The sequence below is a fragment of the Plecotus auritus genome (genome assembly GCF_963455305.1).
Source record: "Plecotus auritus genome assembly, chromosome: 1".
NCBI lineage: Eukaryota > Metazoa > Chordata > Mammalia > Chiroptera > Vespertilionidae > Plecotus > Plecotus auritus.
The window spans coordinates 150,436,389-150,453,251 of NC_137770.1; the positions used below are offsets into that span (position 1 = coordinate 150,436,389).

Below are 16,863 nucleotides of genomic sequence, written 5' to 3' on the forward strand. Positions count from 1 at the left end.
TTTTTGGTTTCCTAGTGTACATAAAAGTTATGTTTACATTATACTGTAACTTATTATGTAATAGCATTATATCTAAAAAAAATGAAAACCAGCATACCTTACTTTAAAAATACTTCATTGCTAAAAAAAAAAAAAAAAAATGCTAACTATTGGCCGAGCCCTCAAGTTGTAACCCTTTTGCTGGTGGAGGGTCTTGCCTTGATGTTAATGAGAATGCACTATTTAAGAAGTGCAATAAAATGAGGTATGCCTTTACAAAGCAGAAGCAACTGAAAGGAAAGAGAAACCAATGCCCGATTATAGCTGGAACTTTAACATTCCTTTCACAGTAACAATTAGCTTACAGAAAATCAGCAAGGATAGAGAAGACATGAATAGCACCCATCAATCAACTGGATTCAATTGATACTCAATCCAACAATAGAATACATGCTTTTCAAGAACATATGGGACATTCACCAAGATAGACCATATCCTGGGTCATAGGAATACTTCAAATTGAAAGAATAAACTTGGCTATTATTATAAACTGATGGCTATAGGAAAATTCAGCCCTGAACTTACCTCAAAAGATGTTACACCACTTAAAATAATTAAATGCCAAAAGTATATACATGTGTTCTGTGAGCCATTCAACTTTTCTAAAGTCCACCAATAGGATATGCTTTTGTAGTTACATGTGTATTTAATAACATTTTAACATATTAATAAGCACTTTGGTATGCTGACATTTTGTAGATTAGGGTAGCAAAAGCAGAGATTTAACTTAAAAGTAGTTTAAATAGAGTCTCTAAAACAATTTGCAGATCAATTACACTAACAATGATACACATTATCACCATGCTGCAAGATAAATAGATCAACAGTAAGTATTGGGTCCACAAGACTAATTAGGGATACAAGACTTAAGAGTTAGTGGGAGAGGAAAATAAACGGAGTACTCAGAGGAAGCAATGTTAAGAGGACCCAGGAAGCCAGCCCTCTCATTTCTGCAGAAGGGTATGTGCTAGGAGGACAGATTTGCCCGTCCATTTACATGGGGGAAAAACTGCAGTGACTTCACATTTCAGGTAAGAAACTGGCACAAGAGGAGGGATGAGGGGAAGAAACTGATATGGTTAAGGGATAGGGCTGAGAGTAAGGGCCTGGTCATTCCTGATTAGTCTTTGAGGACATGTTGGGTCACAATTTTAGAGAAGTGTCTATTCTAAGTTATTCAGTAGTAAGTTTTATTAATATGTATGCCCTTGGGGAGTGGTCTGAGCACAGTAAGAAACCTGGGGCAAAGGAAGTAAGAAACAAGGGGTTTTAAGGGATTACTGACCCACTTTTTTCTAGCTTGCCTGCTGGTCTAAGCTTTGGATGAAATACACTCTACAAACTTAGTATGAGGGGCAGGATTAGAGTCACTGTAAGTAATTTCATTTTGTCCACCTCCCACATGAGTACTATTTCCTAAATTCCAAGTGAGTATAAAGTCTCTGGAAAGAACCAATGAGGATTGCAAATCATTGGTTGAATAGAAACCCAGAGACTTTATATTTTATTTATAGGTCTAAAATTATAATTCATTCTCATAAATCATGCAATTGATTATACACATTTGGTATATGCTGACACTTAAAGATTTCATCTTAATAGTATAGCTTGTGATCCAAGAAAGGGGGGGGGTGTTCAAAACATGCCTGTAAACATTATTCTGAATATATTCTTAGTCATAGCATTTTAAAATCACACCATCAATTTAATAGTATATACTGCCAAATTTTCATTGTTTTATATGTGAGTCTGGCATAATAAATGCCAACTTAATGAATTTAAGGACTAAGAGCACTAGAACAGTTTTGATCAAAATACTTGTAGTGATCACAAAAGATGTTAAAGTACAGCTTTATACAGTTGACCCTTGAACATGGGGACCCCCAAGTTCAAACCTGTGTTGTTCAAGGGTAACTGTATAAACCTGTAATTTAAACATCAGTACAGGTTTATATTCTGTACCAAAGGTACAGAATAATTACAGCTAATACATATGGTGCTTTACTCTGTGATAATGCTAAATTCTTTCACACACTGTGTGTGTATTAACTCTTTTAATCCTCACAATACCCTTTGAAGTATCCTATATAATAAAAGCCTAATATACAAATTGTCCCCTCGACCAGGAGTTCAACCAGAAGTTCGACCAGGGGGTGGGGCCAGCCGGCCAACCGTCTGCGGCCCCTCCCCACCGGCCCACCAACCACCCACCCACAGCCCTTCCCCCAGCCAATCAGCCTGGATGGGGGCGGGCTGGCCGGACCCCACCTGTGCACGAATTCATGCACCAGGCCTCTAATGTAAATGCATTCATTATTTCTATTCACAGATGAGGAGGCTAAGGCACAGAGAGGTTGGTTTACATAGCTAGTAAAGGTTAAAGCCAGGACTGAAATACAGGCAATTCAGGCCCCAGAGTCTCTTAATCACTATGCAATAAGGCCCCTCAAAAAGAGCACAACAGTGAGCAGGATTAATTATAGTGACTACTTGATTTTTTACTTCAGGAACTATAAAGTACTAAAAAGGCAAAAAAGTTTCAAAATGCCAAGATACATCACAGAAAAAATCCAGTGGCTAGCCCCATTTGCCTTAGAGATGAATCCAAGGCTTAGAAGTTTGTTTAAACTAATAGTAGAAATTTATTTTTTTAAAAGTATGCCTGAAGTTGTTAAATTAAATATAGGTATAGTTTACTGGGTGATCTTGGGCATGTTAATATTACTTAATCAGTCTAAACCTACTTCCTTTGGTGTACTATAGGGATGACAGCACCAAACTCATAGATTTATGAGTACATATATAGGCCTAAGACTTGCTCAAGGAATACTTCTTAGCTCTAATTCTAAAATTCCTTTGCAGTTCTAGGCAGTACTTAGTGAAACTAGTTTAAATACCTGGTGATAATAATGCTCAAACAATTTTGAGAAATATCCATTCACATTATGCTAAGTGTAAAATTATACTTTAATATCCAAATGCATGAACCATGACAACAATAAACTGTTTAGAAAGAAATCTAACATTGAAAGGAATGGTATATAAACTTTGGTTAATCTCAACAGCAGGTAGTCAGGAATACATCAGTATTTTTCTATCCTTTTTGTAGCCTGGAAAAGATAGTAATATATTCAGAAACAAAGCTAACCCATGATAAATAGAAAATCAAATGTCTAAATTTATTTGCTAAAGAAAAACTATTGAAATATAAGAATAGTAAGTGCTGTATAGATTTTGCATATACGGGAAAAACCTGAGATTGCCAATTGTGTATCACAATCTTCATATGTAGAAACCGAAAACAATGGTATTAATAGTACTTCTACAGTGGATTAACTGACAGTTTAAACGATCTAAATACTACCACTGAATATTCGCTTTATATTGAGAGAAAAAATGATAACTTAGGAAACTAATGTAAAGAAGCTAAATGTTGATTTTTCTACTAAAGTTCAGCTTTTTAATAACATAAGGGTAACACAGGTAATTAAAATCTCAAAGGCCCATTAAATTTCTATTAATAACAATACAGTTGACTGAAAATAGCCATTTTCCCTTTGCCCTCCTATTTTATATTTTTAACACAAAAAGTAGACAAGATTAAGTAGGCAGTGAAACAGACTTGTAAAAAAATGAAAATTTCATCTTTAAACTTACCAATTATAATTCAAAGAATGCTTGGCCAAGGGGAGCAACCTGTAAAATCAATGATGCTCTCTCAACACTGATACCATGTCAGTATTTTTTTTTTCACACCTTCTGCAAATTTTGGTTAGCAAATATACTCTGAACTTCTAAACTTCTAAACATGTAAACAATTTACCCTGAATTATGAAAGAACGAAGTCATAATAACAATATAATAATTAAATGTAGCTTTTCCCAAAAAAAGAGGTTAGGGATTAAGAAGATATTTTAAATACAAATATTTTTTTTTAAGAAGAAAATATTTAAAATGCTGCATTCTTGAAGTCAGTTCAATTTACTAAAGCTTATTTTAGGTCGTTAAAGCCTAGGGCAATGAGCTTAGAAATACCGAGAGCTAGATTTATTTGCTGCCTTTACTTTTATGTTGAACACCATGATTAGAAAACCCAGAATCAGAAAGAAAAACCAGATTAGAAAACCCAGAATCAGAGATGAAAACACCGTTTTGAGGTTTTACTATGTAGGAAAATAAACAAAACCAACAATGAATATTTTCCATTTCAGTCTTCATAGTTCAAGTAATAAATGGTCTCATAATTCAGGCACACACTCTGGCCAAGCCAAGTTTAGCTTTGTCACATTTTAAAAACTCACATATAAAATAGGTATCAGTTCAAAATATAGATTATTTTTAAAGAAGAGCTTGTAGGAAATATAAAAATAGTTAAATTTGGTAGAAAGGAAATGTTCAAAACAGCCTCATATTCAGAAAGTGTTATGTTAATGTTATATTAAGTACAGCTGCTCTCAGGGGTATCTTGTTTTTCTGTTGACCAGAAGTACTCACATGAATCTCCAAATTCATGTCATTGAAAAGCACCCCATTTCCCTTGCCTGGTACTCCAAAAAACACCTTCCTGCTCCCATTGCTGTGTCATTTCCAAGAGGCATTAAAGGCCAACTATTCTAGAATTTTAGAGCTTTTCGGAGATTTTTCTCCTATAGGATTACTGGTTCAAACATATACCCTTCAAATAATGGTCTAAATTGCTTCAAAATATGAAATAAAGCTGTAATTAACTTTTTTCACATTTAATTTTAGACCTTAAATTTCAGTATCATTAAGATCTCAATGTTTTAATGAAAGAAGTAGAAAACAGGGTATTATAATTCAGTATCACCTATTTGTCTCCAATACAAGTAACAATATTTATAGTAATAAATAGGTAAACAGGAATGACAACATAATAACAAAAATAGAACTTTACTAGTTCTCTAAATTCAAGGTATATGGCAAATTGAATGTTTGATCTTAGTGATGGTGACATTATCAGTTTAACACTTAAAACACTGAAGGAGGCATTTCTCTATTCACACAGAGTTCTTATGTATATGCTGACCTGTAGTAGTATTCCTTTCTTGTTTGGTATCTAACCACTAATTAGGTATATTTCAAATTGGTCTATGTGACCTTGTGTTCCTCTCTTCAGAAGCATCAATGATGCATTTTGGCCAATAGTTTGAAACAGGAATTGTAAATTAACATAGTATATAATATTGATAATATGAAAAGAGTCCCAAATATTTATTTTTAAAAATGTTAACATTAGAAAAAACCAAAACTACTTTTATCCTCAGCTCTATTTCCTGAAAATTCAGTTGAGGTAACCTCTGCAAGTCACAGCTCCACATTTGCACACAGTTCTGACTCTCTTTTTGGCTGGGCCGTAGTCAATAGAGTCTGAAGATATATCTCCAGAACCTGAATAGGTAGAGAAAGAAATACAGGAGAAAGATAGTTAAGGCAATTCAGAATGAGTTTCAAATTTTCTATCAGCATTAAATAAATGTGAATATTCAGAGAAAAATCATTATGAATTGTCTTGAAAGGATGGTGTAGGCTAATAGGTAAAGTTTATGTGATTAGCCCATATTTATGAGAATGGATTTCTGAAATGATGCAACTTTCTGGGAAAATCCAATACACAATTATTCATTTCATACATTAAGAGCCATAAATAAAATCAAGCAGTAACAATATGTAAAAGGCATCATGCTTATTTATAGTACTAGAGGCCCATTGCACGATATTCGTCAAGAATAGGCCTTCTTTCCCCTGGCTTCACTCCCAGCCACCAGGGAGCCAGCATGTCCCCGCTCCCGGCCCTCCCGGGAGCCGGCAAGTCCCCGCTCCCCAGGCCGCCAGGGAGCTGGCAAGTCCCTGCTCCCCAGCCCGCCCGGGAGCCAGCTTGTCCCCACTCCTGCCCCTCCCGGGAGCCGGCAAGTCCCCGCTCCCCAGGCTGCCAGGGAGCCGGCAAGTCCCCACTACCAGCCCTCCTGGAGCCGGCAAGTCCTCACTTCTGGCTGGAGCACAGCTCCAGTAGTTCCCTCCACCACCCCACTTGCCCTCATAGCACGCTCCACCCTGCATATGCAAATTAACCTCCATCTTTGTTGGGTTGATTTGCATATTCACTCTGATTGGCTGTGGGCATAGCAGAGTGATGGTTAATTTGCATGTTTCTCTTTTATTAGGTAAGATTACAATAAAGTAAATAGAACTAAGTGTTCTTTTTAAAAGCCAAATTCCAGTAGGAATGGAATAAGTCCATGTGTGATTTAAATCACATTTTCAATCTTTCAATTCTCTTTACTAAGAATATCCATCTCAGAAAACAAAAGAAAAAAAAAATCCATCTCTTAGTAAAGATTCAGAAATGTAGGCTTACAATTTTTTAAATCCCAGTAGTACTGAGAAAAGATGTTAAAATAAGTAGGTTTCCATAATGGAAATTCTGAAAAAAGCAGTTGGCAATGTGATGTATAAGAAATAACATCACTCAGCTCAAGGTCAGGCAGACCTGGATTCCAGTTTTAGCTCTGTCAGGTTAGCTTTGAGACCTTGAGTAAAAAGACAAAGCCTCACTGTTTTCATCTTTAATATTGGTTCAGATGATCTAGTCTTTTCCTATTCTTGAACAGATTCTTCATACTAAAACAACTCAACACCAACAAAACTGTACTTGAAAACCATACCTTTCATTTGATAATCAAAAGTGAGCTCTTCTCCAGCATTTATGGTTCTCGTGGAAAATAATGCTATTCGGGGAAGACGAGTATCGAGGTTATCAATGAAAACATTGAACACCTGAAGATTTGGGTCACACTAAAAAAGAATGTTAGAACCCATTTAAGTAAAAATGATGTGAATGAACTCTTCTACATCCATATAAAATTTTCAGTTGTCCAGAGTATTTGTTTTTTTAAGATGTCCTGGAAATTGATTATTTGGAGGTCTTTGAGATATGAATATGTAAAAATAATGTTTTCAAACTTATATAGAATTTCAGACATACATTAAACTAGAGAGAATAATATAAGTCCACATGAATCCACTATGCAGCTTCAAAAATTATCAACATTTTTGCCAATCTTGTTTCATCTATTCCTGACTTTTTAATTTTTCTGGAGAATGTTACTGCAAAACCAGATAACATTATCAGTTCACCTGTTAATATCTCACTCAGTAAGGCATATTTAAAGAATTAGAACAACTGCATTTAATAAATCAAGTCAGTACTGTAGAACTCAAATTTCATATTGCATGGGGTTTCATTACTTAAACTCTTACTTGAAATTGTTTGATTATATTGAGAACTCTACAATAAATTCTGGGATATGTAATATTGGAGATATGGAGTATCCCAAGTTTATTATTAAGAACAAGATTAAAGTAAAATTTTAAATCAGAAAAGAAGAGAGTCAGAAGGTCTCTGGCATTTCATTACTAGTCATAAATTAGCTTCTTGGTGTAAAATCCATCAAAAGTTTAACACAGTCTACTTTCTTATATGGTCAGCTATATATATAATTTACTCTCTGAGATACATTTCCTTGCAATCTATAAAATGGAGATGTCAATCTTACAAGACTAATACTTAAGAATACTAACTTATAATTTAGAAAAATAGCCCTAAATACTATTTCAATACTCTACAAATTTGTAAATCTTATAAAAATGTTAACATGTTTATATTTTAAGAGAATGCAACTATCTTTAGTTATGTATCCAAAAATTTAGTTGTGTTAACTTCTATATAGTTGTATGTGTTCCTTAAACTTTCTACTTTCTATCTCGTAACTCCTCTGCTCATTTCTTCCTCTGAGGATAATAACTATCTTATGAAGTTGTTGGAAAGTTTAAGTGAAGTAACATATGTAAAGACTTGCAAAATGCATGGTATTTGCATGTTGAATTTTCCAAATGAATTTTTCTAATACAGCGATAATCCCATGGCTTAACATAAGAAGCCCTTGTACTAAAATACTTTGGAAATATTAAAAGAGTCTGTGGTTCAAAGGTAATTATTTCCTCAACTATGGAAAACCATTAAACACAGTACTAATTATTTCTGCCTATACTTTCCGTATTTCTTACACTGTGATTCACAAAATGAGACACATTTCCATATCGAGCTGCATCCACTGTGAATTCATCAGATTCATAATCCAGATCAAAGAGATATGTGATTCCTTTATTGTCATATAACTGCCCCCGTCTTTCAGCTTCTTCACTTGTGATTACCTAAAAATTAAAAAACTATAGTATATTATATAGATACTGCTGAAGCGAAGAAACTCTCATCCATAAATCTATTAATTAACATAGTAGTGTCTACAAATGTTTAAAAATAAAGTGTCATCAAAATATACATTCACACAAATGACTCTAGAAGAGCCAGTCAGAAAGAGGTGGGAAAACAAAGGGAGTAGAAATGATGGTGCAAAAGAATTTTGACTGTTTAAATAGGAATTAGGACCATTTGACAATGAAGCTGAAACTATGTACTACTTTCATTCTAATCTATTGAGATGTTCAAAATGCGACATAACTATAGCTCTTTGTAGGACATAACAGAATGCAAAGCACTAAGTTTATAAGTATATGTGCTCTAAAGGGACATTTTTCCTATAACTAATCTGTGTGCAGTTACAAAGGGAAATTTATTAAAAACATAGGAGAGAAGGTATGTTAAATTTGCAGTCAATTGTATGGAAAGTTTTATTTTATAGGAATAGTTGTTTTCATGAAATTCGGCAGCTCAAAACCATCACTTACAGTTCTGCTCTTGACAACATAGCTTTACCACATGCTCAGCTTAAGAAACAAAATATGTCACCCTAGCTGGTTTCTCAGTGGTTAGAGCGTTGGCCCATGGTATGGAGGGTGAGGGATTTGATTCTGGTCAAGGGCATGTACCTTGGTTGCAGGCTAGATCCCTGGCCAGGTCAGCACGTGTGAGGGAGGCAACCAATCGATGTGTCTCTCTCACATCTATGTATCTCTCTTTCAGTCTCTCCCCCTCCCTTCCACTCTCAAAATCAATGGGAAAAATATCCTTGGGTGAGGATTAAAAAAAAAGTCTGTGGTGATTTATAGTGTCAACCAAATTTAGCTGCTGTGCGTATTAAGCCAAAAAAGAGAATAATTGAATTATGAAAGATTTAGTATCCTAAACAGTGATTTATAATAATCTGCCATTGTCTAAAAATATAAAGATCAATATAGGGATCCAATTTAATCTCAAAATTAGGTGATCCAATTCCAAACAACTTTTAAAATGTCAGATTTGACAGCGCAGATATGCAGTCATACTCGTATTTTTCTAGTCACAGCTTAACCCACCATCAGCTTGAGGAAGTGTAGCAGTGGTGAAGTGCACTGATTTTGGAGCCTTGGTTTTGAATCCTGACTCTTCTTTACTACTGTGTGACCTTGAGCAAGGTACTTAATTTCTCTGTGCTTGTTTCCTTGCCTGTAACAATGGAGATGATACCACTACCTTAGAGTTGAGAGAACTAATGTGTTAATATATAGGGTGCTTAGAATAGTAAGTGGCACATGGGAAATAATACTTTTGCATAAATACACATTATATGTATAAAAATAAATTTGTTTAGTATTTGGTAATGTAGAAAGTAGTCTTTGTAGTTGAGTTACAGATACAAAGAGTTTATTTGGATTTTCTTATGGACACAATAAATGTTTTTATGTTTATCCTACAGCACTTGCTCATAAAACACTGGTCTACTCTATAGTATCTTTCAAGTTGAAACAAAACTGAATTTTGGCAAATACATTTAACCAATATTTGGTCAAATGAATGCAGTAAATTATAATTTAAAAGTTTCAAAGTCAGCATGTGTTTAGATCTCATTTTCTTCTTAGAAATTAGTGTAAAAATAATTGTCATATTTTAAACTTTACAAATGTCACTTACATTGACTATAAATGGGTATTTGTTGAAAGATGACTGTATCTCATTTGTCAATGTACATCTATATTTCTTTTGTTTATTCAAGTTTATACTTCTAACTATGCTAGTGATCCAATTCCAAACAACTGTGGACCCTTCTTTTAAATGTAAAATTTCTGCATATTTGCAAATGATAATATCGAAATTTATCAAATATTTGTTACTGAGATAAAAAGATAACTTGTTAAAAGTGTAAACGGTTCACACACATTATTTGCTGTGTGATAAGTTGAACGTACCTCTCCAACATATTCCATGACAAAACTCATTCTTTTAATCTTCACAAGGGTTTTTACACCCCAGCCACAGCCATTGCTAGTTCGAAAGATGCAAAGTGAATACTGTGTGCCTTTCTGTACAATCCTATTGGGACAATCGGGTCCACATTGGCATCTTGAGTTGCATTCATAAATAGGGGTACCAGGTGGGATTTTAATTTGTTGGTTTTTATTATAAGCCAAAAGAACTCCAGCTTCAGCAGGACAACATTTCTCAAAGAAGCAATCTGTGCATGAACAACCAAAGGTAGCTTCATTTACTAAGCTGATTCCAGGAGTAGGTTTGTATTCATTAATGTAGTAGAAGTCTGAAGGTGGGCCCTCTAAGTCAACAGTATTTTCAACAAAAATCATTCCTTTATGATTTTTTCTTCTGTTGAGTTCATCTTGCCATCTTTGCAGAGCTATTCTTTGTTTAGCCTTCTTTACAATGTATTCAGCAATGGCAGGTTTCAAAGCTTTGTTATTGTTTAGAGTTATTGCTTTGCCTTTCTTTACCTGAGATAAATAATTATGCTTGTCATTAGAGAATTGCTGAAGTAGTAACGGGCACTTGAGATTTTGCAAAGGTTCCCAAGTATTTGTAGAATCTGGCCATCCTTTCCATTTTACAAGATAATATTCCATATCCTTAAAATACAAAAGAAAATGCAAATCAGATTATGTCAGTCTCAATTATTTAAAGTAATTTAATATTGTAAAGAGTAAGGTATGCCCTAGCTCAGTGGTCAGCAAACCGTGGCTCGTGAGCCACATGCAGCTCGTGAGCCACGGTTTGCCGCTCTGTTGACTAATGAGTTTGCCGACCACTGCCCTAGCTGGTTTGGCTCATCAGATAAGAGTGTCAGCTTGCGGACTGAAGGGTCCCAGATTCGATTCCAGTCAAGGGCACATGCCCGGGTTTCGGGCTCGATCCCCAGTAGAGGGCATGCAGGGGGCAGCCGATCAATGATTCTCTCTCATCATTGATGTTTCTAACTCTCCCTCTCTCTCTGAAATCAATAAAAATACATTTTAAAAAAAGTAAGGTATCCATTATCATTTTATTTAAAGTTCAGAATATATAGTCACAGATTTCTAGCAACTGAAGTACAGATCATAAAAATAAAACTTTGTTTCTGTATATTACATAAAATCTTTATAGAATTTAGATGTGGCAGAATATGCTTCACCATAGGCAAAAGAATTGCACCTACAGAAAAAGTACAGAAATTCATTAATATTTTACTAAATGGTGATTAAACTAAACGAAAACTATTCATCCTGATCATGCAGATGGCTAGTCCCTAAACTAACCTAGATTAGAGGCTTACTTGGCCAGCACAGATATAGGTATCCTCTAAAATCTGTAACTTAATATTTTACATTAGATATGAGGCAAGTTCTATTTCTCAATGTCATGGGCACATAAAGCCTAGATGTTCTAAAGATACACTTTCCAATAGTCATTAGCCACATTTGGCTACTGAGAACCTGAAATGTGGCTAAGTACAAATTGAGTTGTGCTTTAAGTAATACACTGAATTTCAGACATAGAACACAAAAATGTAAAACATCTCTTTTTAACTTTTTAAAAATATTGATTACTCATTGAAATAGTTTGGATATGTTGGATTAAATATATTATTGAAGGCAATTTCACTTGTTTCCTTTTATTTTGTTTAATGTGGTTACTAGAAAATTTAAAATTACACATATGTAGGCCAAATTATATTTCTATTGGACAGCATGATTCCAGAGAATTTTTATCTTAGATTCAATCATAGGTAGCAGACATTCAAACGACCAATGATCAAATATTTTGATTTATCCCTCAGACTACTATTGACCACCATGGTACCTGGAATCTTGCCTCCCTATCCCAGTGACTTGACTACGTGTGTATAATAAAAAAATTCTGAAGTCTCTCAACTTTTTTCTTTGTCCTCTGGAATAAGCAACATATATCCATGTGCCCTCAGGTAAAATGCCTTCTAAAACATAAAAGTTTTTAAACTGCATTGTATAGTTTTTAATTATTTTAATTCATAGATATTGATAAAAACTTAATTGGGCTACATTTATTTTTCCCTGAAACTTTATTTAATAAAGTTTTTATTATAAAGTAAGGATGCCCATGAAGCTGTTTTATGATTCATAATTTAATAATGCCAAATAACCTCGAAGGTCTAGGAAATGTGGTATTAGACATATTAAGGAGGCACGAATCAGGCTGAGGAGCACTGAGGCAGCTTTGAAGTTACCTAGGTAGTGAGTGAGCTTATTTTCTCTCCACTGTTTTCATCTCAATGTTTTATTATATTTCTATTCAATAAACAGTAACACTTGTGAATTAAAAGAACTTTGCTTCTTTAGAAAAATGGTCAAAATGCTTTCTCCGTTTAAAAAAATGGTTCAATTATGGTGTGAGGATATGCACAAAACTGTACTCCCACCCCCGCCCGCCGCCCCAAAAAAAGCCTAGACATATATTTGTTATCCATCTGGTTCACTAAAATTTAACATGGATTTCTCCCTCCTGTTAGGTAACTTCTAAAATTTGGGATTATTGTTAGCAGGTATCTGCTCAGCAACGAGACCCACTTGGCAGTATCTAACATCTATTTCCCTTAATTATTAAAGTTTTAACTTTTCTGATTCTAGAACAAAGTAATACAACCTTGCTTGTCTTCTTTTCCTGTTATAGCTTTTCCTACTATAGCTCTGGGTTGTGCCAAAAGTTGCAAACACTGGCTTCAAATCAGATGGTCAAGCTAAATTAATCATTCAACAAAATTAAAAACACCGTATCACTGAAGTCTGCTTCCAAAACAATGAGTAACTTGCATTTTTAATGACTAACCTTTGTATTTAATCACACTGGTACCTACTTAATTTACGAATAGTAAAGATGTTTATAAAACATTAGTGTCTTTGACAATAGTATAGAAATATCAGTAATATGCAATTTCTACTTTGTAGACTTTTATCTTTTATATGCGTATTTTTATTTTAAAATCTCAAAAAGATATTTCCATTTTGAAAACTAACTTTAAGCAGGAAAAAGACCAGTTTGACTTAACAAATTCGATTAATTCAATACCTTAAAATTCCAAAAAAAAGCCAAAAAGTTTATCTGATATATCAGTATCTTATTCATTCTGATATACAATCAACTCTTGATTACCCATAGAAATGGAATATAGTCATAATAATGATTTATAAATTACTCCTGTATAATTTGAATTGCATCATATGAATTTTTTCTTAAAGACATTTCCCCTCCATTATGTTTGTTGTAGGTTAAATTCATTCAAATATTTGCCTAGCTGGTGTGGCTCACTGGTTGAGCACTGACCTATGAACCTGGAGGTCACGGTTCAATTCCCGATCAGGGCATATGCCTCGGTTCTGGCTCGATCCCTGGTGGGGGGTGTGCAGGAGGCAGGTGATCAATGATTCTCTCTCATCACTGATGTTTCTATCTCTCACTCTCCCTCTCTGAAATCAATAAAAATATATTTTTTTAAAATTCATTCAAATATTTTAGTATCTATAATAATTAGTATGTGAAAACTCAGTCACTAGAGAGTGTGATGAAATGTAAGGTAATACTAACTTCAGGAGTAAAATATCATTGGTAAAAGAAGGCAATAATATGTAAAATAAGTAATAATGCAAAACAGTACAATTTTAACTATAAAAACAAGACAATATATACCACTAGAACATAAAGAGGGAAATTAATATAGGTCAATCAGAAAAGAGGACTGAGGAAGTAGAACAAACTTCACTGTGAAAGACTAGTAAGATTTATTGGGTAGGGAACAGGGCAGACAGGTTGAAAAACACGAGCAAAAGCCTAAAGCTAAGATTTGCATGAAGTATCCAGAAAACATGAAGAGATGAATTTGGCTGGTTTTAAGTTCAGATTATTAAAGTGATAGATAAAACTGTAATGGCAAGGCAACAGAAAATTTAACATAGCCTTGGACACTTAAGGCATTTGAACTTTTATTATAGGCTAATGTTCTTTATAATTCTTAGAAACCCTGGTGTTTCTGTGGGCAGTTTCATTAAATACATATACACTTAATTCCATATTGTTTATCAGGAATCATTTTACCAATCTTCTAATTGCTAAGCCAACAATTCTGCAGTTCTCATCTGTCTTGACGATTCTCCTTGGGCTTTGATATCACGATTCTCTCTACACTCTTATTCCTCTTCTGCCTTCTTTGCTGAGACCATTATCCCAGCCCATCACTTGAAAGGAATGAAGATACTAAGGGTTCTGTCCTTAGCCACTTTTCACACTACCCCTTCTGACAATTTGAAGAAAGCTATGGACCTTTACTTAACAAAAGTCACATGTAACATTTTGGGTAATTTTAGGATATTTGGATTTCAAGTAAAGAATTCCTGCTCTAAATACTCTCTCTGGGCAACCTCACCAGTTCAAAGGTTTTAATTATATGCTTATAAATCCCAAAATTTTATATGTAACCCAATATTCCTATAGCCTACTAGATGTCCAACAGGTTTTTAAATCAATCTATCCACATGGAACTTATCACTGTCCTTCCCAAACAGATTATTTCTGTTCTGTATTCCCCCTCAAGAGGAATCTTACCCATCTGCCTAGTTACACAAGTTGCAAACGAGGAGGTCAATCTCAATCCTCAATCCAATCCACCATCAAATGTCTTTAGATACTTGTTCCTGTCCATCTCTATTACCTATGGTTATTTCAGGCTTTCAGTTCTTTCTTGGATTATTACATTAACCTCCTAACTGGTTTCCCTGACTCCAGACTGGCAACACTGCAATCTATCTTTCTTTACTAAAGTGTAGAGGTTTTTTAAATAACAAAAATCTGCTCTACCAGTCATTCTGTATTTGCTTACTTAAACATTTTAATGGCTTCCCACTGCCTAAACAATTTTTATACTTCCTATTATAAACAAAGACCATTTTTGATTGGGTCTCTGATGCCTCTTTGCCTCAATCTTCCATTATGGCCCCATTCACTTACTACCCTCTGGCCACACTGAACTGCTGTTAAGTACTTGAACATAACAGGCCTTTTCATACCCTTCTGTTTTCTGTACACAAAGTTCTCTAATTAGAATGGCCTCTTCCATTTGCCTAATGAATACTGGCTTATTTCAGTTTCATCTTTTATGTGGTAAAAAACCTACTCATCTATAAAACTCAGCTCAAATGTCATCTCTTCAGTGAAATCTTTCCTGCTTCTCTTGCTCAAGGAGGACTGAACACTGCCAACCCGCTGTGTTCCCATTTCTAATCTAAACTATAAGCCATTTGTAGGAAGAAATGGAACCTTATTCTTTGTAGCCCCAGAACCAAGCACAATTGCTTACTACCTCTTAGGCTATGACTAAATATTTCTGAATGTCTAACAAAATATGACTACCAAAATGTACACAAGATAAAATTTACAATGGTAATTATATGAATCCTTAAAATACAAGCTGTTAAACTTAACCTGAAGATAGTTAATTCATGGTTTTTCAATATTGTTCTTAAATCCACTGTCTATCCTAATATATAAAAAGCCAGGGTCCGTAAGAACCAACTGAAGGCTCCATCAAACACCAGACGTCAGTCCTGCAGTTAGTGCTGGGTTGCCGTGGTGACCCAGCACTGACTGCCAAGGGGGCTGCGGATCAGGCCCAGAGAGGGAGGCAGGGTCTGATTCACAGCCTCCATGGTAGCTGTTTATCAGCCGTTGCCTCTCTTTCTCTCCGGGCTTCACCAGCAGCTGTGCCTCTGTTTCTCTCTGGGCCTCTGTGGGGGCTGCTGATCAGCCCCGCCTCTCTGATCAGGCCTGGATTTAGGCCCGGAGACGCTGACTGGCATAGAAACCTACCAATCAGAACCAAATCTGGGTGAACTGTGAGGAGCCAATGGCTGCCTAGGAGGCAGAGCTCTGGACACTGACTGGCACAGAAACCAACCAATCAGAATCAAATTGGCCAGCACAGGAGGGCAGTTGAGGGCAAGATCAGGCCAGCAGGGGAAGACAGTTAGGGGTGATCAGGGAGGCAGAGGCAGTTAGGGGCATTCAGGCCGGCAGGGGAGAGCATTTGGGGTGAGATCAGGCTGCCAGGGGAGGGCCGTTGGGGGCAATCAGGCCAAGAGGGGAGGGTAATTGGGGGCAAGATCAGGCCACCAGGGGAAGGCAGTTGGGGGTGATCAGGCAGGCAGGCAGGCAGGCAGAGGCAGTTAGGGGCGACCAGGCAGGCAGACAGAGAGATTAGGGGCGATCAGGCAGGCAGGCAGAGGGGTTAGGGGCACTCAGGCAGGCAGACAGAGGCAGTTAGGGGCGATCAGGCAGGCAAGCAGGTGAGTGGTTAGGAGCCAGCAGTCCCAGATTGTGAGAGGGATGTCCGACTGCCGGTTTAGGCCCAATCCCACAACCAGCAGTCGGACATCCCCCAAAGGGTCCCTGATTGAAGAGGGTGCAGGCTGGGCTGACGGAAATCCACCCCCCACCACCGTGCACGAATTTCGTGGACCGGGCCACTAGTAGCCAATAAGTGGTAGCAAGCACAAAAACTTCAAAAAATATACATATCC

General features: G+C 35.9%; 1 protein-coding gene across 2 annotated transcripts in view; it reads right to left on the minus strand.

Annotated features, from left to right (window-relative positions):
* Window positions 1–3,197: 3,197 nt before the first annotated feature.
* Window positions 3,198–16,863, minus strand: part of SUV39H2 (SUV39H2 histone lysine methyltransferase) — a 37,243-nt gene continuing 23,577 nt past the window's right edge. The window contains exons 2-5 of one of the 2 annotated variants that reach the window (XM_080648813.1): window positions 10,243–10,911; window positions 8,125–8,271; window positions 6,723–6,852; window positions 3,198–5,448 (exon numbers count right to left, since the gene is read on the minus strand). In XM_080648813.1, coding sequence (XP_080504939.1) covers window positions 5,342–5,448; window positions 6,723–6,852; window positions 8,125–8,271; window positions 10,243–10,908 — 1,050 coding nt within the window. In that variant the 5' untranslated portion in view covers window positions 10,909–10,911 and the 3' untranslated portion in view covers window positions 3,198–5,341. The remainder of the gene's footprint in view (window positions 5,449–6,722; window positions 6,853–8,124; window positions 8,272–10,242; window positions 10,912–16,863) is intronic. The other variant, XM_080648812.1, reaches the window with a different exon arrangement.